Source organism: Hyla sarda, chromosome 13 (assembly GCF_029499605.1).
Source record: "Hyla sarda isolate aHylSar1 chromosome 13, aHylSar1.hap1, whole genome shotgun sequence".
Classification (NCBI taxonomy): Eukaryota; Metazoa; Chordata; class Amphibia; order Anura; family Hylidae; genus Hyla; species Hyla sarda.
In genome coordinates, this window is record NC_079201.1 from 34398580 (window position 1) to 34425444 (window position 26865).

Sequence of the window (26865 nt, forward strand, 5' to 3'; positions counted from 1 at the left end):
GACCAGATGGACACGATATGGAGGATAAAACGTAGTTTAATGACCAAGATGCAACGCGTCTCACTGCGCACGCGCAGCTCCTTCAGGCATAAGATAGGAACAGGTGCCTGCCTATAAAAGGTAGCAATTAACCCCTTGAATACATATTCCCAAGCGTCAATTTGGTCCCTTGAAACAAACAAGCAAGCACCGTACAGATACATATAAATAAAACAAAAGGTCATTGTTCATAACACTAATAAAATTATCCAGGATATACAACTCTATATATTAAAAAAATCTACAAAAAATAAGTGACCACATATAAACTACATGTAAGCGGAACACACAGAAACGAGTCAAAGATAGCAGCAATATGTACTAGAAATGCAAAAAATATATATGAGGTACATAATATATATATATATATTTTTTGCATTTCTAGTACATATTGCTGCTATCTTCGACTTGTTTCTGTGTGTTCCGCTTACATGTAGTTTATATGTGGTCACTTATTTTTTTGTAGACTTTTTAATATATAGAGTTGTATATCCTGGATATTTTTATTAGTGTTATGAACACAATGGGCTTATGTTTTATTTATATGTATTTGTACAGTACTTGCTTGTTTTAAGGGACCGAATTGACTCTTGGGAATTTGTACTCAAGGGATTAATTCCTACCTTTATAAGCAGACACCTGTTCCTATCTTGTTATGCCTGAAGAAGCTGCGCATGCGCAGCAAAACGCGTTGCATCTTGGTCATTAAACTACGTTTTATCCTCCATACCGTGTCCATCTGGTCTCGTCAGCGCCATGCTGAGCCGGCTACATCCATTGAAGTCTTTCTTTGAATATATCCTCATTCTACCAGCTGGAGGGCAGCAGACGACCGATTATTGCATTGTGCCTTTACCATTGTTGTGTATGAGCTTACACAACTCCCCAGGGTGAGCGGTTATTCTATTACTTTCTCTCACCCTGTGTGGTTAGTTTTACTCTATGGAGCGCTTGTTTTCTTGTTCTCAGACAGTCACTGTCAACATACCTGCAATGTTCGGAAGTCCCATAGAGAAAGAATGGAGCAATGACTATTCACTCGGGGGCAAACTGACTTTCATTCTCATAATCAGTTGGGATTCCAGCAAAATCAACTAATTATCCCCTATTCTGTGGTTGGATTTTACTTTTAAATTTTAGGATAACCACTTTTAACAGGTTACATATGTTTTGCACTGTCTGAAATCCATTAATATTTCACTGAATAAGGTTTTCCCATTTACCATTCCAACATCTGTTTGTCCCATATATTGCACAGAATACAGGAGCCTAAAAGGATAAAATAAAATATGGACATTAGTTGCCAGAATCAATAGTTCCCCTATAACCTATACACTTAATCCCTCACCTTCCGTCTTGTTGTGGACACTCCTGACTCCTCTCTAGGCTTCTGGGGTTCTGCTGTAGTTGGAAGTCAGGAACCCTCTCTTTTAGCCCTTTTAGATATGGTATGAGGGGACGGAACACTTCCCCATCTTTCCATCTCCACCGGATTATTCGAAATATTAAAGGCTCTCCCTTCAACTTATTTAGTTCTGTGCCAGCCTAAAGGGTTGTTGAAATATTGGAGGTTTTTTTTTAGTGCAAAAAAAATAAAAAATAAACAGAAAAATAAAAGTATTGTTCGCCTTAATGGAGTCAAAGCTGCAATAACAGACATGAAGGATGTTTCTCTTCTACTAACCCTCTTTATCCTCCAAGATGTATTATTAAATTTAACTCACCATAATGTAGAATTACAGTGTTGGTCCATATGTATTTTGTTGAAGATTTAAGGGAAATGCTACGAATTTTACCTTCCCTATTGATTTTGACTTACTCATTGGACTAGCTGAGTACCCGGCGCTGCCAGTTTTTCCTACCTTATCCTTGTGGGGAAGCTTTTGTTCTCATATCCCGTCCTTAAATCCTGACCCCGTATCCCCTCCTGATATACCAGTCCCCATATTCCACTCCCCATATCCCACTCCCCAGGTAGGGATACGTTGTGGTAAAGATATTGTAAGCTGAAAATAAAAAGCGGTGTGACTTAAAGGGTGGGCATGTCTTTGCAAGATGGGGCATGGAATGCGGGGAGGGTGTGGCTTGCGGGAATGTCAGTCTGAGTAAGGCTTTGACGGAAACGCGTCCTTTGTATCTAGCACCGTGTAAATAAACACACACACCGTTTGGCAGAAGATAACAGTGAGTGCCGGGATTTCTTTCTTCAATTGGCTTGCTAGCCGGACTGATGCATTCACCAGGAGATGCATAGCGAAGCTTGTGGAGTAAGGCACCAAAAGTCCTAAATACTTGCATGGGACTTAAAACAAAAACCCCATCCTTCACACATGGGCACATGGGGGTAGGTTAGGGGGTTAAAGGGGGTATTCCAGGATTTTTTTTTTTTATTTGACTAGGTTACAGGGGCTGTAAAGTTAGTATAGTTCATAATATAGTGTCTGTACCTGTGTGTGACGGTTTTCTCACAATTCTTATGTGATTTTCACCCCAATATTTATTTTTAACAGCATACAAAATGACTGTTGTCTCAGATTTTTCCCAGGTTGCAATGCGGCCAAGACCTGACTCACTAGTCAGATGATGACCGTGAGCCTGTCTGCTTCAATGGGTGGAGCGATCACTTGGTGGGAGAGAGATCAATCTGCAACTAATGCAACATCTGTAGGCACCCTGATAGAAAACCACAGGTCTTTTCAATTGGATGGAGCTCATTTATGTTTCAATGGGTGGGGTAGCTGATGTGAGGGAGGGAGGAAAATGGATTTATGGGATTTGTAGTCAAAAGAAGAAAAGTCAAACAGGAAATACCAGTTCACAAAAAGCTAGCCACAGTGTTATGGTAATCTCACAGCATAAGCCATTTAGCCCCAAGACAAGCACAGATCCTTCCTAAGCATGTCCATTACTGTCTACCAGGTATGTACTAAAAATCACCTTATGGTGGATAACCCATTTTATTTAACTACTATATATTTTTGTTTGACCTATAAGTAACATGTGACCAAGTATTATCGAAATATCTCCAGCCGTACGGAAGTTCTGCTACAACATACATTTCCCATAGATTTGCATTGCGCTTTAAACAAAAGCCCCGACCCTCCCAAATGAGGGAAGGTTAGGGTTAAATTATCTATCCTATGTTTGCAGTCATGGCCGTAAATGTTGGCACCACTGAAATTTTTCTTCAAAAATAAGTATTTCTCACAGAAAAGGATTGTAGTAACACATGTTTTGCTATACACACGTTTATTCCCTTTGTGTGAATTGGGACTAAATGACAAAGGGGAGAGAAAAAAAAGCAAATTGGACATAATGTCACACCAAACTCCAAAAATTCTCTCTTATTGGAAGCACGATAAGAGCAGACAATCTCCAGACAGCAAGGGGGGATGGATAGGAGCGCTGAAACAAGGTAAAGATTTAAAATGGTTTATTTCCCATCATGCAGCGCGTTTCATGGTCACCCACTTCCTCAGGGAAGATCACCGGAGATTCCCGCCACTGAACGGGAAAAGGTAAGTACTTGGCTGTAGTACAACTCCTTGCGGTAAGCGCAGTTTACATTTAGCGTTACCGATTACACCCTGGTGTTACACTACGGAGCGCATCCGTTTGAGCTTTTTTATTTCATTTCTCTTATTGGAAGGGCACCTTTTCCCAACAGCAATTTTAAGATCTCTCCACAGGTGTTCAATGGGATTTAGATCTGGACTCATTGCTGCCACTTCAGAACTCTCCAGCGCTTTGTTGCCATCCATTCCTGGGTGCTTTTTGATGTATGTTTGGGGTCATTGTCCCGCTGGAAGACCCAAGATCTCGGAAGCAAACCCAGCTTTCTGACACTGGGCTGTACAGTGCGACCCAAAATCCGTTGGTAATTCTCAGATTTCATGATTCCTTGCACACATTCAGGGCACCCGGTGCCAGAGGCAGCAAAACAACCCTAAAACCTCATTGAACCTCCACCATATTTCACTGTAGGTACAATGTTCTTTTCTTTGTAGGCCTCATTCCGTTTTCAGTAAAGAGTAGAATTATGTGCTTTACCAAAAAGCTCTATCTTGGTCTCATCTGTCCACAAGGCATTTTCCCAAAGGATTTTGGCTTACTCAAGTTAATTTTGGCAAAATCTTGCTTTTTTTTTTATGTCTGTGTGTCAGCAGCGGGGTCCTCCTGGGTCTCCTGCCATAATTTTATTTCATTTAAATGTCGATGGATAGTTTGCGCTGACACTGATGCTACCTGAGCCTGCAGGACAGCTTGAATATCTTTGGAACTTGTTTGGGGCTGCTTATCCACCATCCAGACTATCCTGCATTGACACCTTTCATCAACTGTTCTCTTCCGTCCACGCCCAGGTAGATTAGCTACAGTGCCGTCCAAGCCCAGGTAGATTAGCTACAGTGCCATGGGTTGCAAAGTTATTGATAATGTTGCGCACTGTGGACAAAGGCAAATCTAGATCTCTGGAGATGGACTTGTAACCTTGAGATTGTTGATATTTTTCCACAATTTTGGTTCTCAGACAGTTATCTTCTCCTCTTTCTGTTGTCCATGCTTAGTGTGGCACACAGTGCAAAGACTAAGTGAACTTCTCTCCTTTTTATCCGCTTTCAGGTGTGATTTGTATGTTGCCCACACCTGTTACTTACCCCAGGTGAGTTTAAAGGAGCATCACATGCTTGAAACTATCTTATTTTTCCACAATTTTGAAAGGGTGCCAATCATTTTGTCCAGCACATTTTTGGAGTTTGGTGTGACATTATGTACAATTTGCTTTTTTCCTCCTTTTTTGGTTTAGTTTCAATACACACAAAAGAGAATAAACATGTGTATAGCAACGCGTGTTACTGCAATCCTTTTCTGTGAGAAATACTTCATTTTCTACAAAAAATTTCAGGGGTGCCAACATTTACGGCCATGAATAAAGTAACGTGCACCAAGTTTCATGGCAATATCTTCAGCTGTTTGGAAGTGATGCTGGAACATACACAGAGATTTTATATATATATATATATATATATATATATATATATATATATATATATATATAAAGTTTGGACACGCCTTCTCATTCAGAGTTTTCATGACTTTATTTTCATGACTATGAAAATTGTAGATTCACACTGAAGGCATCAAAACTATGAATTAACACATGGAATTATATACATAATAAAAAAAAGAGTGAAAATATGTCATATTCTAGGTTCTAGCCACCTTTTGCTTTGATTACTGCTTTGCACACTCATTCTCTTGATGAGCTTCAAGAGGTTGTTACCTGAAATGGTCTTCCAACAGTCTTGAAGAAGTTCCCAGAGATGCTTAGCACTTGTTGGCCCTTTTTGCCTTCACTCTGCGGTCCAGCTCACCCCAAACCATCTCGATTAGGTTCCGGTCCGGTGACTGTGGAGGCCAGGTCATCTTGCGCAGCACCCCATCACTCTCCTTCTTGGTCAAATAGCCCTTACACAGCCTGGAGGTGTGTTTGGGGTCATTGTCCTGATGAAAAATAAATGATGGTCCAACTAAACGCAAACCGGATGGAATAGCATGCCGCTGCAAGATGCTGTGGTAGCCATGCTGGTTCAGTATGCCTTCAATTTTGTATAAATCCCAACAGTGTCACCAGCAAAGCACCCCCACACCACCACACCTCCTCCTCCACACCAGCACACCTGTGAAGTGAAAACCATTTTAGGTGACTACCTCTTGAAGCTCAACAAGAGAATGCCAAGAGTGTGCAAAGCAGTAATCAAAGCAAAAGGTGGCTACTTTGAAGAACCTAGAATATGACATATTTTCAGTTGTTTCACACTTTTTTGTTATGTCTATAATTCCACATGTGTTAATTCATAGTTTTGATGCCTTCAGTGTGAATCTACAATATTCATAGTCATGAAAATAAAGAAAACTCTGAATGAGGTGTGTCCAAACTTTTGGTCTGTACTAATATATATATTATATATATATATATATATATATATATATATATACACACACACACACACCTGTTTTTTTGTGTAGATTTGTTGCAATGTAATATTTGTGACTTTTCAGATTTTGTCATACTATTTAAAACATTACATAAATGTACACAAACTGAAATCATGTGTACACAACGACTGGGGGGGGTCTGGGGGATTACTTTGCGGAACAAATTTATCAAAGATCGTACGATTTTACATAAAATTTTTACCAGGACAACAGAAACCACCACAGAAAATCCTGTGCACCTACACTGATTTCACAGCCAGGCAATGATAAATTCCCCCCATAGATTTTTGATATAGCAGCATAACCTGACCTACTGCAGACTTTGAAGCGCAACTGTCACTAGGAATTACCCCTTAAACTATGCTCTGTATGTAAAAGCTGTTTAGTTGTGGAATGTAACCATACCTTTGTCTACTTAATTGGTGCCTGTATGGTGCTAAAAAAACACTTTCCAGGGTCAGCCCCATGGCCAGGGCTCCGCAAATGCTTCTGGGACGCCATGCCTCTGTTCTTTACTTCAGCGATTTGCCCGCTGTGTGATTGATACACAGGTCCTCAGCAGATGTGCTGCCGTTCTTTTCTACAGCGCACAGTGAGAGGTCTCATGTGCTGAGGACCTGTGTGTCAATCACACAGCAGGCAAAACGCTAAAGTAACGGAGAGAGGGGTGTCATCCCAGAGGAATTGGGGACCCCTGGCCACGCCTATCCAACTGTTACTAGCTCCGGATAAAAAAGTATTTGAAGGTGCCATGAAGGTACCAATTTGAGGGGTACTCCGGTGGAAAAAAATTTTTTTTTTCTTTTTTTAAATCAACTGGTGGCAGAAAGTTAAACATATTTGTAAATTACTTCTATGAAAAAATCTTAATCCTTCCAGTACTTAGTAGCTGCTGAATGCTACAGAGGAAATTCCTTTCTTTTTGGAACACTGATGACATCACGACCACAGTGCTCGCTGCTGACATCTCTGTCCATTTTAGCATGGTGGTTTAGTGGTTAGCACTGCTGCCTTGCAGTGCTGGGGCCTTGGGTTCAAATCCCACAACAATAAATAAAGACTTATTATTATAATAACGTCAGCAGAGAGCAGTGTGTTCGTGATGTCATCAGAGAGCATTCCAAAAAGAAAAGAATTTCCTCTGTAGTATTCAGCAGCTAATAAGTACAGGAAGGATTAAGATTTTTTTAATAGACGTAATTTACAAATATGTTTAACTTTCTGGCACCAGTTGATTAAAAAAAGAAAAAAAAATAGTTTTTTCCACCGGAGTACCCCTTTAAGCAGTCAATTACACAACTAAACAGCTTTAACACACTGGGCATAGTTTTAGGGTGTAATTTCTAGTGACAGCTGCGCTTTAAAATCTGTACCACAGGTCAATTTCAGTCAGGAGTTTTATTTTGTGTGTAGATTTCAAAAATCACATCTACTTTAATGGTGATAATATAATCCTGTGTGGATTGGCCATGAAAAGATTTGCAAAAAATAAGTCTAGTGTGTTTTTACCCAAATAAATAGCTGTGCACCCTGGAGGGCGCCATTTTCACCATTCTGAAGGGTTAATGTAACAGATACACAGGGTAAAATATCTTCTTTAGTCTAAGATACAGAAACCAAAGAAGTATACTTTATTTAGAGGAGGCTGAATGTTGTTGGGGCGCACAATGCCCCAGTCACTTTCTGCTCACCTGGCCATTGTATGCATTTCTTAGTGACACACCATTTATTTCATCAATGATATCTCCTGCCAGAACCACCTCATCTACTTCAGTTTGGCTATCTGGCAGTACTTCTACCACAAACACGCGACCCTCCAGATATCTGTGGGGGGAAAAAAAAAAAACAGGTTATCTCAGAACAGGGCAGGCATGATGCTGTAACACACTTTTGTTATGACCAAACACTTAAATGCTGGATTTTGTGTGTCTCAGATCAACCATTTGCATAGTCAATACCTTAAAGGGGTACTCCGCCCCTAGACATGTTAGTGGATAACATGTCTGATCACGGGCAGTCTGGCCGCTGGGCATCATTCCTCCTCCACCAGACTGGCAGCTGGCACAAAGCAGGTAATGTTCCCCTAGAAATTACCAAACCCAGACTCGTCCAACAGACGCCAGATAGAGAAGTGCAAGTCAGAACATGTTTTCTCTGCTCCAGAGCCCAGTGGTGGCTTTACACCATTCCTTCTGATGGTTGGCATTGTGCTTGGTGATGTAGCCTATATGCAGCTGCTTGGCCATGGAAACCCAGCCATGAAGTTCCCAGGGCACAGTTGTTGTTCGAATTTTAATGCTGCATGAGGCTCGGGCTCTGCAGTTATTGAGCATGCAGAGCGTGGAGACTATGCACCTCAGCACTCGGAGACCCCACATTACGTTGTCTCTACTTTGTGGCCGATTTGCTGTAGTTTCTAAACAGAAGTGGTGCTTACCAAAGCTAATAAAAGGGGCTACACTACACGCACGCACACACACAAACTTCCCCCCCCCCCCCCCCAATTTGGTATTGATGGCCTATCCCAAGTCCTACAAAACCCTTCAAAGTTTTATATGTAATTGAATAGAATTCAAGTCATAGATTTTCTTCTGTCTTATACAGCTTCTGAATGTAATTAGGTTTGCAATTAAGGGTGCGTTCCCACAGGGCGTATACGCAGCGTATTTCACGCTGCGCAAAATTTACGGCAGCAGCGGGAAATACGCTGCATATTCCTTGCTCACTATACACACAGGGCTTTCCGGCAGCAGCCATATGTGTGTAGTGAGTTTTGGAGGCGGAGCCGCGCGTCACAGTCATTTTGCACAGCGTGAAATACGCTGCGTATACGCCCTGTGGGAACGCACCCTAAATGTGCAGTAAGTCAGCAAAGTAAACATTCACAGATCGGAGTGAAGGGAAACAAACCTGAAAGATAGGTAAAGGGCCAGGATTGAAAGTAAATCAGCTGCTGCCCTGACAGAACCAGCTCTACCAGTTAGTGAAGTTAGTGACGCGGCTCTAGGACTTGAAGGAGCGGCAGCACTATCTTACATTGTGTAGGCGAGGCCACCGTGACCTGCTGAGGGAATACAGCTGCTTGGTTATACCTACACCGAGTATTGCTATTGAAATCTGTTGCCACTGGTAGTAACATAAAACAGGTAAAGGAGTGTAGTTCTAAGTCTTGAAAGTCCTTACCTCAGTACCATCCCCAACTCTCGACATGGCACAGTCTGATAAGTGGCACACACCTAGGGTAATAAACCATCAGTATCCACTCAGAAAACGTATGCTGCTGACTATCTCAATAAGCATGGCATATATTCTCATTTACATACAGTCAATATGAATTTTCCTGCTAAAATGTTAAAAGGATTTTTAACGATTTATGGCCCACTTAAGAACCATGGTCCATCTGAGTAACTACAGTATTTCACACACACTGACACACAAAATAATAATATCACTGCCACTTGTCAAAGGAAACTCCTGTTTAGAAGCAGCAAAATCTGTCTATTAATTTTTGGGTTATATTGACCCTGGTTTTATTGGATAAAATAATACACATTGCAAAAAACTCTTAGAGAGAAATATACAATCAAACATTATATATAACAATTTGTGGAAAATCGATCTGTACTTACAGGTAGGAGCCAACTCTCATCCAGGAAACTACAATTCTGATGATAAAATGACATGTTTGAATGGAATTTTAGAATAAAATGCAACTTATGTATGGACAGAGTAAAAGAAGCTCCTATATCTATATAATGCACTTACCTGAAGATCTAGATCAAACGTGCTCTGTGAGATCACCAGCAGCAACGACAGAAAGGGCTCTATAGCAGAAACATATACATATCAGCTGGTAACATGGGGAGCAGGTAAAGCTAAACATTATTATTAGTCCTGACTTATACAGGACAATGTATGAAACCTGAACTATAAATATGTATATAGGTTCTTGTGAAAAAGAAAAATATATATATATTACCCAGATGTTCCTCATTTCCCAGTACAGAGAATAATGGATCGTACCACTGCAATGAAAGGACACACGTTAGAGGATGAAGGTCACAGGACAGTCTAGGGCTGTGTTGACATGTTACAGCCATGTGAATTGCCAAACAGTTTCCCAGCAAGTAAAAAGTAAATCCCATATAAACCACAAGGGACATTTATCATTGTTGCCTTGGTAAGCGAGTTCTGTAGTCATTTTTTTCTTGCTATGGTTTTGCTTATGTGTGACATTTATTAATCTATCACAGGGGGTTGATAAATTTGGCTCATATAAGAAAAAAAACAATAAATCACTTTTGAATACAATTTTGTTTATTAAATTTTTTTTAACACATTTTTCACCCTAAATGTACTGACCCATTTTTTGTTTGTTTGTTTTTTTTCTTCTCATTTCAGATCAGTATATCCTGTGGACTACTTCATATTCGGTGGACTACGATGACCAGCGTTTTTATTTTTTTATATTAATAAAACGGATAATGAGGGCTTGTGGGGGAGTGTCTTTTAAAACAAAAGTTTTATAACATGTTGTGTTTTCTAAAAATTAACTTTACAGGCTTAGTAGTGGAAGCTGTCTTATAGACGGACTCCGTCATTAAGCCAGGGCTTAGCGTTAACATAGTAACATAGTTCAGGAGGTTGAAAAAAGACCAGAGTCCATCAAGTTCAACCTATATCCCTAATGAGTCCCTACTGAGTTGATCCAGAGGAAGGCAAAAAAAAAAACTCATACTAGAGGTAAAAATTCCTTCCCGACTCCAAATATGGCAGTCAGAATAAATCCCTGGATCAACGTTCTGTCTCTAAAAATATAGTATACATAACCAGCGATGTTATTACTCTCCAAGAATGCATCCAGCCCCGTTTTGAACTCTTTTACAGAGTTCACCGTGACCACCTACTCTGGCAGAGAATTCCAGTGTCTCACTGCTCTTACAGTAAAGAACCCCCATCTGTGCTGGTGTAGAAACCTTCTTTCCTCTAAACGTAGAGGATGCCCTCTTGTTATATATACAGTCCTTGGTATAAATAGATCATGGGAGAGATCTCTGTACTGTCCCCTGATATATTTATACATAGTTATTAGGTCACCCCTCAGATGTCTTTTTTCTAAACTAAATAACCCCAATTCTGATAAACTTTCTGGGTACTGTAATCCTCCCATTCCCCGTATTACTCTGGTTGCCCATCTTTGACCCCTCTCCAGCTCCACTATATATTTCTTGTACACTGGTGCCCAGTACTGTACACAGTATTCTATGTGTGGTCTGACTAGTGATTTGTACAGCGGTAGAATTATTTTCTTGTCGTGGGCATCTATGCCCCTATTGATGCACCCCATGATTTTATTTGCCTTGGCCGCAGCTGCCCGACACTGGTCACTACAGCTAAAATAATTAAATATAAAAAAAAAAAAAAACGCATAGGGTTCCCCCCATTTTCATTCTCAGCCAGATACCAACAAAGCAGCAACAGCCTGACGTTACCAGGATGGGTCAACGCTGGTCATCATAGTAGTCCACTGAATCTAAAGTAGTCCACAGGATACACTCATCTGAACTGAGGAGAAAAAAAAATAAATAAACAACATGGAAAATAGGTTAGTACATTTATTGTCACCCATCTGTGCCACACAACTACAACTCCCAGCATGTCCTCACTGTAAGGGAAAGCTGGGAGTTGTAGTCATAAGACGGCAGGCTGGTGGGAGATGTGCAGGCAGGTGACAAGCAAGTCAGGGAAGCTTATCACCCGCGCCGTACGACTACAACTCCCAGCATACCCTTGCAGTAAGGCCATGCTGGGAGTTTTAGTCGTGCGGCGTGGGTGGGAGAGGTGCAGACGGGTGACTAGTTTGTCACCTGCCCGCACCGCAGGATTACAACTCCCAGCATGACTTTGCAGTAAGGACATGCTGGGAGTTGTAGTCTTGTGACACAGGCAGGCGAGATATGTGCTTGTCACCTGCCCCGCCGCACGACTACAACTCCCATCATGCCCTTACAGTAAGGGCATGCTGGGAGTTGTAGACATGCAGAGGGCCAAATGACAAGCTTGTCACCCACCTGTAGTCCTGTGGTGCGGGCGGGTGACAAGCTTGTCACCCGCCCACACGCCGCACTACTACACCTCCTGCGTACCCTTACAGTAAGGACATGCTGTGAGCTGTAGTGGTGCAATGTGGGCGGGCAGAAGATGTGCAGGCGGGTGACAAGCTCATCACCCGCCCTCACTGAAGGACTACAACTCCCAGCATGCCCCTACAGTAAGGACATGCTGGGAGTTGTACTAATGGGGCGCGGGCGGGTGACAATGAAGCCAGGTAAGCGGTTGGCATTGTGCTCCGCTCCCTGGATTCCCAGTGGGGAAAATGAAGTAACAGTCCTGTAACTTCGTATTTCCCTCTGGCAGCTGTGATTGGACAGGAGGTCTGGACCAATCACAGGTCTGCCCGGTAAATATGAAATTACAGTGCTGTAATTTCATATTCCTGTCGGCCGGCTAACCTCCCCGGCCACCTGCCCACAAGCTGTTGGGACACAACTCCCAGAATGTCCTCACTGTAAGGACATGCTGGGAGTTGTAGTCCTGCAGTAGCTAGCGGGTGGGTGGTAGATGCAGGCGGGTGGCCCGGGGAGCCGAGCTTCACAAAAAGTCGCACAAAAAGTCTCACTTTAGACTATTTGTGTGACTTTTTGTAAAGCTCCGCTCCCCGGCCACCCGCCTGCATCCATCACCCACCCGCTAGCTACTGCAGGACTAAAACTCCCAGCATGCCCTTACAGTGAGGACATGCTGGGAGTTGTAGTCCCAACAGCTTGATGGCGGGTGGTAGATGTGAGCCGGTGCTGGGGAGCTGAGCTGCGCAGTAAGTCGCAACTGAGACTTTTTGTGTAACTTTTTAAAAGTGCTGTCAAAAGCAAGTTTGTTAGCCGGGTCTGACCTGGCTTACACTTGCGACTTTTTGAAGGGGGTTTGCGACTTTTTTTTGCTTACGTGGCACTTGATAAATTCTTGACCACTGCAAAGTGAAAACTGAAAATTAGCTTAGGTAAGGCTGACTGGTATTTTTTACTTACCCAAACAAAAAGTCACACGTGCGACTTTTTGTGCAATATTTGTAAGCAAAAAAAGAAAAAACCTCTAAATCCCTTGATAAATCTCCCCCCACATGCTTTATTTCTATTAACTGCAAATTTGTGGCAATTTACAGTAAACAATTTACAGATTGCCGGTGGCCTTAGCATGTTCATCCAGCCTTATAATTCCTTTATGGCATCTGAAGAAAACAACATAAGATGTGAACCCCACCATTTCCAGCAAGAGTTTTTCTGTCCAATAAGTGACCTGTATAACTACAGCGTGATCTGCCTGGGGCTCTATTAACCCAATAGACATGCTGACATTTGTTTTTTCGCCTCCCTGCATTGTCAGCCATAACTACACTTTTTTTTTATACACCATTTACTATGCTATGTAAATAAAATGTTAACTATGGGTATTGTACAGGGTATTAACCTCTTAAGGACCAGGCCAATTTTCGGATTTGCACTTTTGTATTTTCCTCCTTGTCCATTACTAGCTATAACTCTCTTCTTTTTTTATCTACATACCTATATGAGGGATTGTATTTTGCGTGACTAAATGTTATAACACAATAGTTACCATTCATGCACACTTGCTTAATCACACGAAAAGCAACGTCCTTGATGGCCGGGCTCTACGGACCCCACAGCACTAACTTCCAACACAATATCAAGGTGCATTAATCAGCAGACAGGTAGGATATATTGAAAAATCATCTCACACCAGTCAATAGGAGAACACTCCCATATATTCTTATTTATTCTTTAAACTTCATTTTTCACATTTCATGGTGTAGGATATAGATAATTCCATATGGCAAGATGGATAAAGCACAAAGGTCGGTCAGATGGAGAGAGACACGAGTACAAACCTGCCGCACCACGTTTCAGTTGCACGCCCCCTTAGTCATGTGCACAGGATCGTGGCTCAGGTGAGTTTAAATGTGTGAGCAGTGGAAAACAGTAGATAGGATTAACCATTCACGTACTGCGCATACTTCCATTATATACTTATACTTAGCACACTGTTCACATAGAAAACGCACCTCTACCTCAAATATTTACAAAAAGACTTTAAAATTACCATTCTCATTTAAGCCTTTAGCTTCCAATGATTCCAGTTCTACAATCCAAAACGTTTCCCTTTTCAACAAGTTTCGCCTGCTCACATCCACATTATAGTTTTCCTTTTCTGATTTACTCTCACATGCAACAGGTGCAGGATTTTCCTTTGCAGCAGTGTAAAGTGGACCATGTAAAACAACTGTCCGTCCTCACTAAAAAAGAAACTAATGTATCATTCCACGCATCCACGCTTACCGAATACCAAGGGGTTTTCGCTGCAAGTTAACGCCAAACTTGCTACCTGATGATCCGGTATACCATCAAAAATGGTAGGCAATGAACAATTGCCATTCATTGGACTTAAAGGGGTATTCCAGGAAAAAAAATGTTTTTATATATCAACTGGTTCTAGAAAGTTAAACAGATTTGTAAATGACTTCTATTAAAAAAAATCTTAATCCTTCCAATAATTATCAGCTGCTGAAGTTGAGTTGTTCTTTTCTGTCTTGCAACAGTGCTCTCTGCTGACATCTCTGCTTGTCTCGGGAAATGCACAGAGTAGAAGAGGTTTGCTATGGGGATTTCCGTTGGCTGTCCGGACATGTTGGGAGTTGTAGTTTTGCAACATCTGGAGGTCCGCAGGTTGAAGACCACTGGTATAGTCTATGATCTACAACTGTGTTTCACAACCTGTGTCCCTCCAGCTGTTGCAAAACTACAACTCCCAGAATGCAGTGCCTGGAGGCACCATGGTTGGGAAACACTGGGATAAGGGGATGGTCTCGTCAAAAAGGTGGGTCTTTTCCAGAGGCAGGGCTGGCCCAAGACATTGTGCTACTGTGGTGTCCCGGTACAGAACATGGTTCTGTACAGTCCTAAAGTCCCCTCAGGTAGAGTCCCTCAGGTCCACAGGGCTTTCCTGCAGTGTCACCCCCAAGTCATTAAATGGTATTCTATTGTAAATTATGTATTGTACAGTGAATGTTGAGACAGGTGTCATCAGAGAGCACTTAGACAGAAAAGAACAACTTAACTTTAGCAGCTCATAAGTAATGAAAGGATTAAGATTTTTTAATATAAGTAATTTACAAATCTGTTTAACTTTCTGGAGCCAGTTGATATATAAAAAAAAATGTCTTTTTCCTGGAGAACCCCTTTAATGCTACTCACCGTGCAAGATTAATTAAAGATACCAAAATGCAAATGAAGAGCATGAAAATCGAATCTGAATATGAGGTGATCCAAAAGGGAGCTCAATTCAGAGATGGAAAAAATTTAATCTGCCACGCTACAAAATAAAATAAAAAAATTTGAGAGAGACATGAGGGATTACCTTCACAATAGAGTCTTTACCTGGTCAGAAGAACGCAGACAGGTGAGGAAAACATATGGAAAAAATCAACTAAGTTTTTCCGATGCTGAAACATCAACTGCAGGGGATGACATAACCCATGGAAACCGCACTGGTGGAAAATCACAAACATGATTCCCGTTTTTTAGGGAGAGGCAAAAAACAACAAGAGAGTCAGATATAACGGAGACTTCCATGTCGGACACAACCACCCAGTCAGAAAAAGAGGAAGATTCGTCAAAGAAAAAAAAAAAAAGAGGGCGGCCACCGAAAACGAGAACTTCGTAATTAATATTTCTAAACAGGGTGCTTACTGAAACAGATTGTCAGATCTTGAATCGTGATCTTGGATATGCCCTAATCTAGAAGAATTCTAAGTTTGATACAAAAGTGGATTTTAATAAATTCTGCAGAAGGAATCGGATGAAAATTATCTTATTTGATATTAAATCGTCAGAAAAAGGTTCAGTCCTGGACGGAATTTCTGAAGCACTACGCCAGTCCTCCACCTTTGATCCAGAAATAAGAACGGACAGTCTTGATACTTTTATGCGTGTAGTTTCTACTGAACTGGAAGAAAAATGGTCGAGTGCTTTGTTTGCTAAATCTAATTTCACTAAAGAGGAGCGTGTTCTTGATTTGCTCGCCGATGACCCCCTCCTTGTCATAAAAAAAAAAAAAAACTGACAAGGGGGGGTGGGGGGCATTGTCGTGATGAATCGGGATCAATATATGGAGGAGGCGTATCGGCAGTTGAATGACACCAACGTATATGTCAGATTGAGAGGGGATCCCACTGTGATGTTTAAGAAGGAAATTGATAGCTATATTACAGAAAGCATACAGTAAGGATTAATCTCAGAAAGACTAGGGAAAACATTGATCACTGACCATCCACGTGTTCCCATTTTTTTTTTATATGCTTCCCAAGATCCACAAGGATCGAGGGCGGCCACCGGGACGCCCGATTGTGTCCGGCACGGGCTCCCTGTTACAGTCGTACTCGATCCTTGTGCATAGTTATGTTCAACTGTAGATCAAAAAGTTGGAGAGATGTTTAGTTGACACTAATGATTTCTTGGCTAGATTGGAAAAATGTGATAGTAGTGATGTTACCTTTTTATGTACACTAATATAGCGCAGAACGAAGGAATGCAGTGTATTAGGGAATTCTTGTCTAGGAACGTACATTTGGATAATAGGAAAATACATTTTCTTATGACACTGTTGGAGTATGCACTGACTAAAAATTACTTTAGATTTGACACAGATTTTTTCCTTCAGAAGCCATAGCATAGCATTGATCAGTGTTATCTGCGCTTGATTGTTCAAGGATTGGAGCAATCAAATGCCGATCGGACAGCGTGGAGCCAGGTAGGGAGCCTCCCGCTGTCCTCTCAGCTGTTCCGGACACCGTGGTAAAATTTCACCACGGTGGTCCTGAACAGCTCCGCTGAGCTAACCGGCAGCATATTCTCCCGTTTTAGACGCAGCGATCAACTTTGATCACCGTGTCTAAAGGGTTAATACCGGACATCAGCCCGATCGCCGAAGTCCGGTATTAGTCGCGGGTCCCGGTTGCCCCGCAGATACGAAGCGCGCTCAGAAGCTTCACACTTCGGGAGCTGGCCACGGACGTAAATATACGTCCATGGTCATTAAAGGGGTACTCCGGTGGTCAACGTGTTTTTCCGTTTTTGACTTCCCCTATTTGTTCTGTTTCATTTCTATTCTTGTTGTTTAGCCTAGTCTATTTCCGTTCTTTGTCGTCTTTTTATCCCCCACTTTGTTTTCCTATCTTTCCTATCCTTTCTATTTCCTGTTTCTTGCTGTGCTGAAAACTACAAATCCCAGCATGCCACATGCCTTGCTGGTTTGGGGCGGGTCCTTTTTTTGTTTTGTTTGTTTGTTCCACCCTTTACCCACCCTATTTTCCCGGGTCGGCCCCCTTATACACAGCACACTAATATAATCAGCCTTGGTTGGGATACACCGTCATACACACACAAAAGGGACTACAACTCCCAGCATGTTTCTTTCAGGAGTCTTCAGTCTGTGGTATAACACCAGCATGCTGTCTCTGTAGTTTCCTGGGGGTTTTAGTTCACCACACCTCTGTAGGCCATACACCAGTGTTTCCCAACCAGGGTGCCTCCAGGTGTTGCAAAACTACAACTCCCAACATGCCTTGACAGCCTTTGGGCATGCTAGGAGTTGTAGTTTTGCAACAGCTGGAGGCACACTGGTTGGAAAACACTGGTGTAACATGATGTGTATGCTGAATAGGCTAGAACAGTGTTTCCCAACCAGTGTGCCTCCAGCTGTTGCAAATCTACAACTCCCAGCATGCCCAAAGTCTGTGAGGGCATGCTGGGAGTTGTAGTTTTGCAACAGCTGGAGGCACACTGGTTTGTAAACACTAGCATACACACACACACACAACAGGGACTACAACTCCCAGCATGTGTCATTCAGGAGTCCCCCCCCCCTCCCCCTTCACATATAGAGATCATTCCCAGTATGAGATTTATTCCATTGCAGTCCATACATCCCCAGCCCGTGCACCTTCTCATCCTCCCCTTCAGATAACACTTAGGCTAGGTTCAGACTACGGAATCTCCAGGCAGAAAATTTCCGCCCAGAGATTCCGAGTGCGGCCAGAGCCGGCTGAATCAGTCGGCGCTAGGACCGCGCGGACACTGCAGTCTCCAATAGCACCGCCTTTCTTCAGGCGGAAATTTCTAAGCGGATTTTCAAAGCAGATTTTCCGCTTCTCAAATTCCGAAGTGTGAATTTGTGAACGGAAAATCATTCACTACACTATACATTTTAGAAAGCGGAATTTCCGCCTGCAATTTCAAAGCTAAATTGCAGGCGGAAATTCCGTAGTCTGAACCTAGCCTTGTCTTCTCTGTGAGGTCCTTCTCCTGTGCAGACCTGCGTCCTTAGAATACAGAGCAGGGGGAGGTGAGGAGCTGTGTACTCAGCTGGATTAGATGAGGGGGCGTGGCTTATTTCTCATGCAGACAGAGAAAAAAAAAAAAAAGCTGTGACCTTTTGTCCACAATAGACAAAAAAACAAAACTTACAAAGAAGATGCCATATAGTCAGAAAAAATGAACCACCGGAGTACCCCTTTAAGGGGTTAAAGAACCACTGATGTTTGCCTTCAGAAAAGGGAGGACTATTGGTAATAAATTGATACGTAGTGACATCATGAGAAAGAAAGTTGACAGACAAACATTTATTGCAGCGAAGAAAAAAGGCAAATTTTCATGTCTATCTTGTGTAATGGCATTATTAAAGGGGTAGTCCAGTGGTGAAAAACTTATCCCCTATCCTAAGGATAGGGGATAAGTTTGAGATCGCGGGGGGTCCGACCGCTGGGGCCCCCTGCGATCTCTCTGTACGGGGCCCCGGCTCTCCGCCGAGATAGCGGGTGTCGACCCCCGCACGAGGCGGCGGCCGACACGCCCCCTCAATACATCTCTATGGCAGAGCCGGAGATTGCCGAAGGCAGCGCTTCGGCTCTGCCATAGAGTTGTATTGAGGGGGCGTGTCGGCCGCCGCCTCGTGCGGAGGTCGACACGCCCCCTTCCCGCGGGCTGTCGGGGCTCCGTGCAGGAGATCGCAGGGGGCCCCAGCGGTCGGACCCCCCGCGATCTGCAACTTATCCCCTATCCTTAGGATAGGGGATAAGTTGCTCACCACTGAGTCACCACTGGACTACTCCTTTAAGGGGAGTGATACATTTTACATCCTTCCAATAAAGGCTACAAAATTCCCATCAGGGGGTACTACACCTGCAATAGCACCAATGTGATTTATTTACTAAAGTGCCCGTGTGGCTTTGTGTATGTCGGGCAAACATCCCTTGCTATTCAAATAAGAATAAGTGAGCATAAATCTGCTATTAGTCGCTATACACACGTGGAAGCTGGTGCAGGTGCTGTGCCGCAGAACAGTGAAACAACAGTAGCCAGGCATTTTAAAGAAAATGGTCATGTAGCATCTGATCTCAGATGGCAAATAAATAGAAGAGGTACCGGTAAATAATAATGTGGATGTGAACAGGCGAAACTTGTTGAAAATGGAAATATTTTGGATTGTAGAACTGGAATCATTGGAACCTAAAGCCTTAAATAAGAATTGGAATTTTTAAGTCTTTTTGTAAATATTTATGTAGAGGTGCGTTTTCTGTGTATAAAATGGAAGTATGCGCAGTACGTGAATGGTTAATCCTATCTACTGTTTTCCACTGCTCACACATTTAAACTCACCTGAGCCACGATCCTGTGCACATGACTAAGGGGGCGTGCAACTGAAACGTAGTGCGGCAGGTTTGTACTCGTGTCTCTCCATCTGACCGACCTTTGTGCTTTATCCATCTTGCTATATGGAATTATCTATATCCTACACCATGAAATGTGAAAAATGAAGTTTAAAGAATAAATAAGAATATATGAGTGTGTTCTCCTATTGACTGGTGTGAGAAGATTATTCAATATATCCTACCTGTCTGCTGATTAATGCACCTTGATATTGTGTTGGAAGTGACTAAATGTTCTTTGTAGTGACACCTTTCTTTTTTTCCATAACATATACTCCGAAATAAAAATATTAATTTGTGAAGGGGGTGTGGACCAAAATACCATATGGTCAAATAAACATGTTATCTTGATTCTTGAGGTCGGTACAATTACAGCAATCCCAAATATGTATAGTTTGTCATGTTTTGCTAATTTTAAAAAAATTCTAAGTTTTCTGGAATTTTTTTTGGGCCATTTTATGACCCCTATAACAATTTTTTTTCACAAAATGGGCTGTAATAAGGCTAATTTTTTCCACTGTGTTTTTATTGGTACCATTTTGGTTTTGATAGGACTCTTTTAATGGCTGTTAAATTTTTTATTACTTTTTTATATTTACGCCATTTATCGTACAGGATAAATAATGTTATATTTCAATAGTTTGGACAATTATGCACGCAACGATTCCACATATGTTTATAGGTTATATGCTTACATGTTTTTTTATATAGAAAACGGTAAAAGGGAGGGGACTTGAACTTTTAATATGCAAGGGGTTAATGTATTTTTTTTTTAACCTTTAAGTCCCCTTAGGGGACTTTTAGGAGGAATCATTAGTTTTCTCAGAGATATATGCAGTTCTATTGGATTTGATCTACTGCTTCAGACGGGACCGAAGGACGGTTTTAGGGTCCCTTTTGATCTAAAGGGTTAATAGCCGCCCGTAGCGTCCATGCATGCTGGCTATTAGAGGCAGCCCTAGCTACTGAAATCAGTTTAAGGTTGCCGGGTATGGAGAGGGCTTAAAAGGGGTACTTTGACCAAAAACGTCTTATCCCCTATCCAAAAGGATAGGGGATAAGAGGTCTGATTGCAGGGGTCTGGCTGCTTGGCCTACGATCTCCAGGCAGGTGATATGGCATTCTGAACACGGGAGCCATTCATGTCTATGGGAGGGGGCGTGACGGCTAGTACTTAGCCGTCACGCCTCCTCCCATAGACATGAATGAAGGGGGCATGGTGGCTGTGGTCCACTGAGCGGAGTTTGCTCCATACACCAGGTAACTGGGGTGCCATGCCATGATCATAGGGGTCCCCAGCGGCAGGACCCCCGTGGTAGGACATCTTATCCCCTATCCTTTGCATAGGGGATAAGATGTTTAGGGGCGGAGTACCCCTTAAAAAGTCAGGAGCCCACTTCATACACCCTGAGGAGCACCATGACGGAATAGATCATGTCGCGAAGGGGTTGAAAATGTGGATGACATTATATATGTGCCATCTCAGCTGTGTTCAGGTTTATTCATTAAAAACAATAACTTTTTTTTATTTGTGTACCTGTGTTATTGCTCTGTTAGGCTGGGTTCACTTATAGGTGAACTTAGCCTAGATTTTGACCCAACTTATGCCATAACTGATGACAAAGTGCATCAGTTGTCGTCAGTTGTATGGCATCCTACGTCCATTGTTTCTGCAAGCTGTGTTCCCTGGTCCGGTGCCGTCCAAGCGTGTCTAACCATCCTGCCTCAAAATTGAGATGTTGGATGATTGGAAACTGTCCCATTGAAATAAATGGGATCAGTTCTAGCGTCAGTTTCCCTTCAGTGCATGCCAGAGGGAAACTATGTCTGATGTATGTGAACCCAGCCGTATTCTTCCTGGAGAAGTACAAATAAATTGACACCTTGGTGTTACTATTCCCACTTGTCAGAGTCCCATTGATTTCAACGGGATTTAGCTGCACTGTTCACATGGTGGAATTTTAGCGGCAGGTGTTTCTTCCAGGAAATCCTGATTCAGGTATCTGCAGAAAGAGGGTTGGGAGGTGGCAGGAAAATTATCCATTCCTGCGGATTAAAGTGCTTGATAGCAAAAAGATAGATCTATGCACCACTGCATAAGTCACCAAAATGGATATTAGAATTACATAGCACAGCTGCTGGGATAGAACATTTATCCTTATCGCTGGGCTGGTGATCTTCAAGGAGGGAGCTGGTACATTATTAACTCTTATAAACCAGAAAAACTTACTTCAAGTAATTTCGGTGTGTGCTGCAAATGCTGGATTGTGGCTGCCAGAGTTTTTCTGTTGAGGGCCATCCGTATAAAATATCGTCCTCTTCCTTGCGAGTTTAGCACCTTGGGGCAGGCCACAGTCTTTTCTATCATTACTGATATATGAGGTAGTCTATATAAGAAAAAGGCAATTATATTATGAGAGAAGATATACAATGAGACTGACTGAAAACAATACATGTACAGCACCATTAATCCTTTGCTTTATACTGACCTAGTCCAAAATAAAGGATCTTAGCCTCCTTTCATACTGCCGTCGGGACCCGTCACTAACAGGTCAGTCAGGCTCTATTTTTTTTTCCGAAAACAGACCCATTGCCTGATGGATCCCAATGGGTCCCAATGGACCCCATTCCCTGTGATGGGGTCCCGACAGACCCGTTATTTTTTAGCAGCGAGTAGCAGGAGAGAAATTTGTGCAAGCACAAATTTTTCTCCCACTATTTGTGATCCTAAAATAACGGGCCTCACACTGCCGAAGACAAACGGCAATGTGAAAGTAGCCTTACAGGGGCTTTCCAGGCAATATAAAACTATTTGTACTGCCTCCCTGTGCTTACTTACCCTCCCTTGCTCCTCCGCTGCCCTGCTATAGTATGGTATAAAAACATATACACTACTATAGGCTCCATAGTAGATGAGTACTAGGAGTTTTACTCCAGAGCTGCATGCACATTTCTGTAGGTTTTAAAGCAGAAATCTCATACAATTCCTTGCAGGTTTACTGTCTGTACAGAATTTGGTCTGCATTCTGGATATTTTCCCGTACAATCATCTAGTGAAATATAGACTGCCTCCCCCCACAGCTCCTTCACATCATGTTTCAGGTCTCCACCAGCGGCATTGGCATACTGTCTAATACATATTCCAATGTATACTACAGTATGCCCCAGCATACCCATGAGTTTAATAGAAAAATGGCCCAAATTACTCAAACTGTGGGAGAGAAAAAATAGAGTAATTTTCCCACATTAACCAATCACAGCTCAGCTAACAGGCTCTGGTAAAGTGAAAGCTGAGCTGAGATTGGTTGTTGTGGGGGGAAAAAAATAAAATAAAATAAAAAATCACAAAATTTTTTTCTCTCACACAGTTTGATAAATCTGGGATAATATGTATTCTACTGACTACATTTGGTCTGCAACATACCATTGTATGTTTTCTGTGTCTTGCTAATAAAACGTATACCAATGTAAAAACCAGTGCTGTGGACTCGGACTAAATTTTTGGTACCTGGAGTCGGAGTCTGCAAACAATGCACCGACTCCGACTCCTACTAAATTTAGATTGGAATAAAAAAAAAAAGAAAGTTTAAATGTCCCAATTCACAAAAAGTTATAAGTAATGACTTCTCTACTGTAAGAATAAAGACCAATGCATGCAGTGCCTCACGTAACCGCAAAACGAACACGTTTAGTGACCGTGAAGAAGCATGCTTTTCATGTGCTTCACTATATGGCATGCAACGCACAATTAGGAGCGGCAATACTTATACTTTCCATAGTGTTGTGTTCCGCTGTTACAGGGAACAAATGGGTAACCTAGCCTCTCACTGATACAGGATTAAGTAAATATATTTTTTGCAGGACTAGAGACACTTGTATAAGTGAAGGGAATGGAGGGTCAATAGTTCAAGACTGAAGCTGTATACCATTGGAAAAACTGCTGCCATTCAGCTAAGGCTATAAAAACGTGTAAACTCCGATTGTTAGCTTAAACTTTAAACATGACTATGGGATTCTACTAGGGAAATCATGTTTTTTTTGTTTGTTTTTTTAAATAATGTTTATTGAAATTTTTCAGAAGAGAAATAAAACAAACAGCATCCAAAGATGCAAAAGTATGCTGACAATGAAAGCATTATGAGACACATTACTGAGTTAAAGTGAGCAACTACAAATACAAATTTAACTCACAGTGAAAGTACAAAACAGATTAATCAATGAAAGCAGTCAGGTCTATAACATGCATGACTATATGTATTAACCTCAGTGTGGTATGTGGGGAAATCATGTTTTATAATAAATGCCCCTTCCTGGATCCTCCCACTGCCCTATCTTCAGCAGCAGATCTTCACACAAAAAGGAGAAGGCAGCAGCTTCTGCCCAACTACCTCTCTCTGCTAGAAGAGCTTAGAATGAACTTGGTGGAACAGCTTCTTGGATTCAACTGTAAGTGTTTATAAATACATTCGCATATTAATACAGAGGAGTCGGAGTGTCGTAGTCGGAAGTACAAAAAACTGAGGAGTTGGAACATTTATCCACCGACTCCACAGACCTGGTAAAAAACAGAACAATTGTAGTCACTAGTAGACTACGCTAAATTTATTTAAAGGGGTACTCGTCATGCCCCCTCCCATAGACTTGCATTGAGGGGGCATGGCTGACCCCCGCAGTGCAAACACAGCGTCCCGAACTAAATGTTCTAAACGCTGGCCAGTGGAGTACCCCTTTAAACCTATGGGTACGCTGCGGTACATGCTGGAATACCTTTTTTTGTTGATATCCTAACGTATGCAAGAAAAGGAGCGCAGGAAATGCCAAATATCACTGCCAATTATCCCTAGCTAGGTCAGGAGGGTCACGCAAAAACCTTTGTTCCACTAGGAGCACTTGCTGCTGTAGTGAGGCCTGAATCGCCCTATTCTTAGATTTACAGGTCGTAATAGCCCTAATAAAGATACACCTCACATATGCCTTCAAAGAATCCCACACTGTACCCACCGAGGCAGTTCCCGCATTGATCTCGAGAAAGGCCTCCACATAGGTCTTGAGTGTAAAGCCTACTGAGAGGACCTGAAGGAAAAGGGAGTCAGTCGCCACAGAAAACCCCGCAACCTAGGATGAGAATTCAAGGCGAGATGTACAAAAATAGGGGAGTGATCAGAAAGACTACGGGGGAGATATTCCACCGATGTGACCAGGGGAAAGAACAACTCTTTGCCCAGCGCAAGATCAATGTGTGATTGCGTACCATGAGAGCTAGAGTAACAAGAGTATTGCACCTTGGTAAGATTATGTCTTCTCCAAAATGTCTGCCCACCCCACCTCCTCCACAAACCTAGCCAAACCCATAGTAGAAGGAGTCATGGGAGGTCCCCGGGTACCAAACCTATTAAGTGTCAGCTGTAAGAGATTATTGAAATCCCCAACCACCAAGAGCGGCGCATTAGGCAAAGAGGATAAATAAGATACCACTCTGCGCAATGCAACGCTCGAGTATGGTGGGGGGGAACATAAAGCACAACCAGTACACACATAGTATGATTGAAGGCACCATAAAGGCAAACACACGTACCCTCTGGATAAATAAGACTAGAAGCACAGGAAAACAAAAATATTTCTATGAATAAGGACACTTACACCCCGGGCATGTGAGGAAAAAGGTGCTGTGAAAGGTATGGCCAAACAATGTTTTTTTCAGCACATAGAGGGGCGGCTACAGTAGCCGCCAGTGGTCAAGAGGGAAGAAAGACATAGGGGGAGATTTATCAAAACCTGTGTAGAGGAAGAGTGGTGCAGTTGCTAATAGCAACCAATCAGATTGCTTCTTTCATTTTTCACAGGACTCTTTGAAAATGAAAGAAGCAAGCTGATTGGTTGCTATGGGCAACTACACCACTCTTCCTCTGCACAAGTTTTGATAAATATCCCCCATAGTAAATAGAGCACTGCAAAAGGGCCAGAAGGAAGGACACAAAACAAAACATAAACCCCAGACAGACAACAAAAACAGAAACAGTCGCCACTTGCGACACAGGGGGCAAACAAACAGCCCAGGTAGAGTGAGCAGGTAACACGTAGACAGAAATAACCTTCACAAACATGCCGTGCTCATGTCCGAGCAAATACAAAAAAAATATATATGGGACATCTGGCAGCATATATTGAAACCTACAAAACAGATAATTTTGTGAGTGTAACCATCAAAAGAACCTATGCACAGTATATGATTTGATTGTTCCTGCTGATCCGATTAAGTGAGTATAGTCCTTCTATCAGTGGCCCTTGCTCGTCGATATGCCATCATAAGGCTAAGTTTCCACTTGTTTTTTTTTTCTGGCAGTGTTTGGAAAACTGCCACTGCAGTTGTTGAGCCAAAATCAGAAGTGGATCCATAAGGGAGGAGAAGTTCCTTTATATGTCCTATTCCTTTTGAATACATTTCTGCCTTTGGCTCAAAAACTGCCAGAAAAAAAACCAAGCAAGGGCCACTGATTGAAGGACTATACTTACTTCATCAGATCAGCAGGAACAATCAAATCGTATACGTTCTTTCGACAGTTAAACCTTCTCTCGACAGATCAAGACCTTGCACCTTTAATTGGAGATAGACCCAGTATTACTTATACAAGAGGACCCAATATTCTGATCCAGTCATCTGGAGACCCCCAGACCAAGAGGTACTTTGTTGAGAAACAAAACATTGGCTTCTTTTCCATGTGGCCATCGTTCCTTTTGTGCTCACATTATCAAACCAAAGTATTTACAAACCCCATAGACTCTCGGACTTACGACATAAGACAATTTATTAATTGCAGTAGCAAGAATGTCAATTATGTAGCCATGTGCTCTTCTCCAAGAATCTATGAGGGTATATGGGGAGGGAATATGATAGAGACTTTTAAATACATCAAGGGAATCAACAAGACAAAGGAGAAGAGCATATTAAAAAGAAGAAAAACTACCACAAGAGGGCATCATTTTAAATTAGA

At 42.1% G+C, this 26865-nt stretch overlaps 1 protein-coding gene across 4 annotated transcripts in view; it reads right to left on the reverse strand.

Moving 5' to 3' along the window:
- Positions 1 to 26865, reverse strand: part of LOC130297766 (uncharacterized) — a 50788-nt gene that overhangs the window by 10474 nt on the left and 13449 nt on the right. For 3 of the 4 annotated variants that reach the window (XM_056550634.1, XM_056550635.1, XM_056550637.1), the window contains 8 exons: positions 22104 to 22260; positions 10016 to 10061; positions 9802 to 9860; positions 9666 to 9701; positions 9220 to 9272; positions 7728 to 7860; positions 1388 to 1584; positions 1263 to 1308 (listed from right to left, as the gene is read on the reverse strand). In XM_056550634.1, coding sequence (XP_056406609.1) covers positions 1263 to 1308; positions 1388 to 1584; positions 7728 to 7860; positions 9220 to 9272; positions 9666 to 9701; positions 9802 to 9860; positions 10016 to 10061; positions 22104 to 22260 — 727 coding nt within the window. Of the gene's footprint in view, positions 1 to 1262; positions 1309 to 1387; positions 1585 to 7727; positions 7861 to 9219; positions 9273 to 9665; positions 9702 to 9801; positions 9861 to 10015; positions 10062 to 22103; positions 22261 to 25513; positions 25644 to 26865 lie in introns of those variants that run through there. The other variant, XM_056550636.1, reaches the window with a different exon arrangement.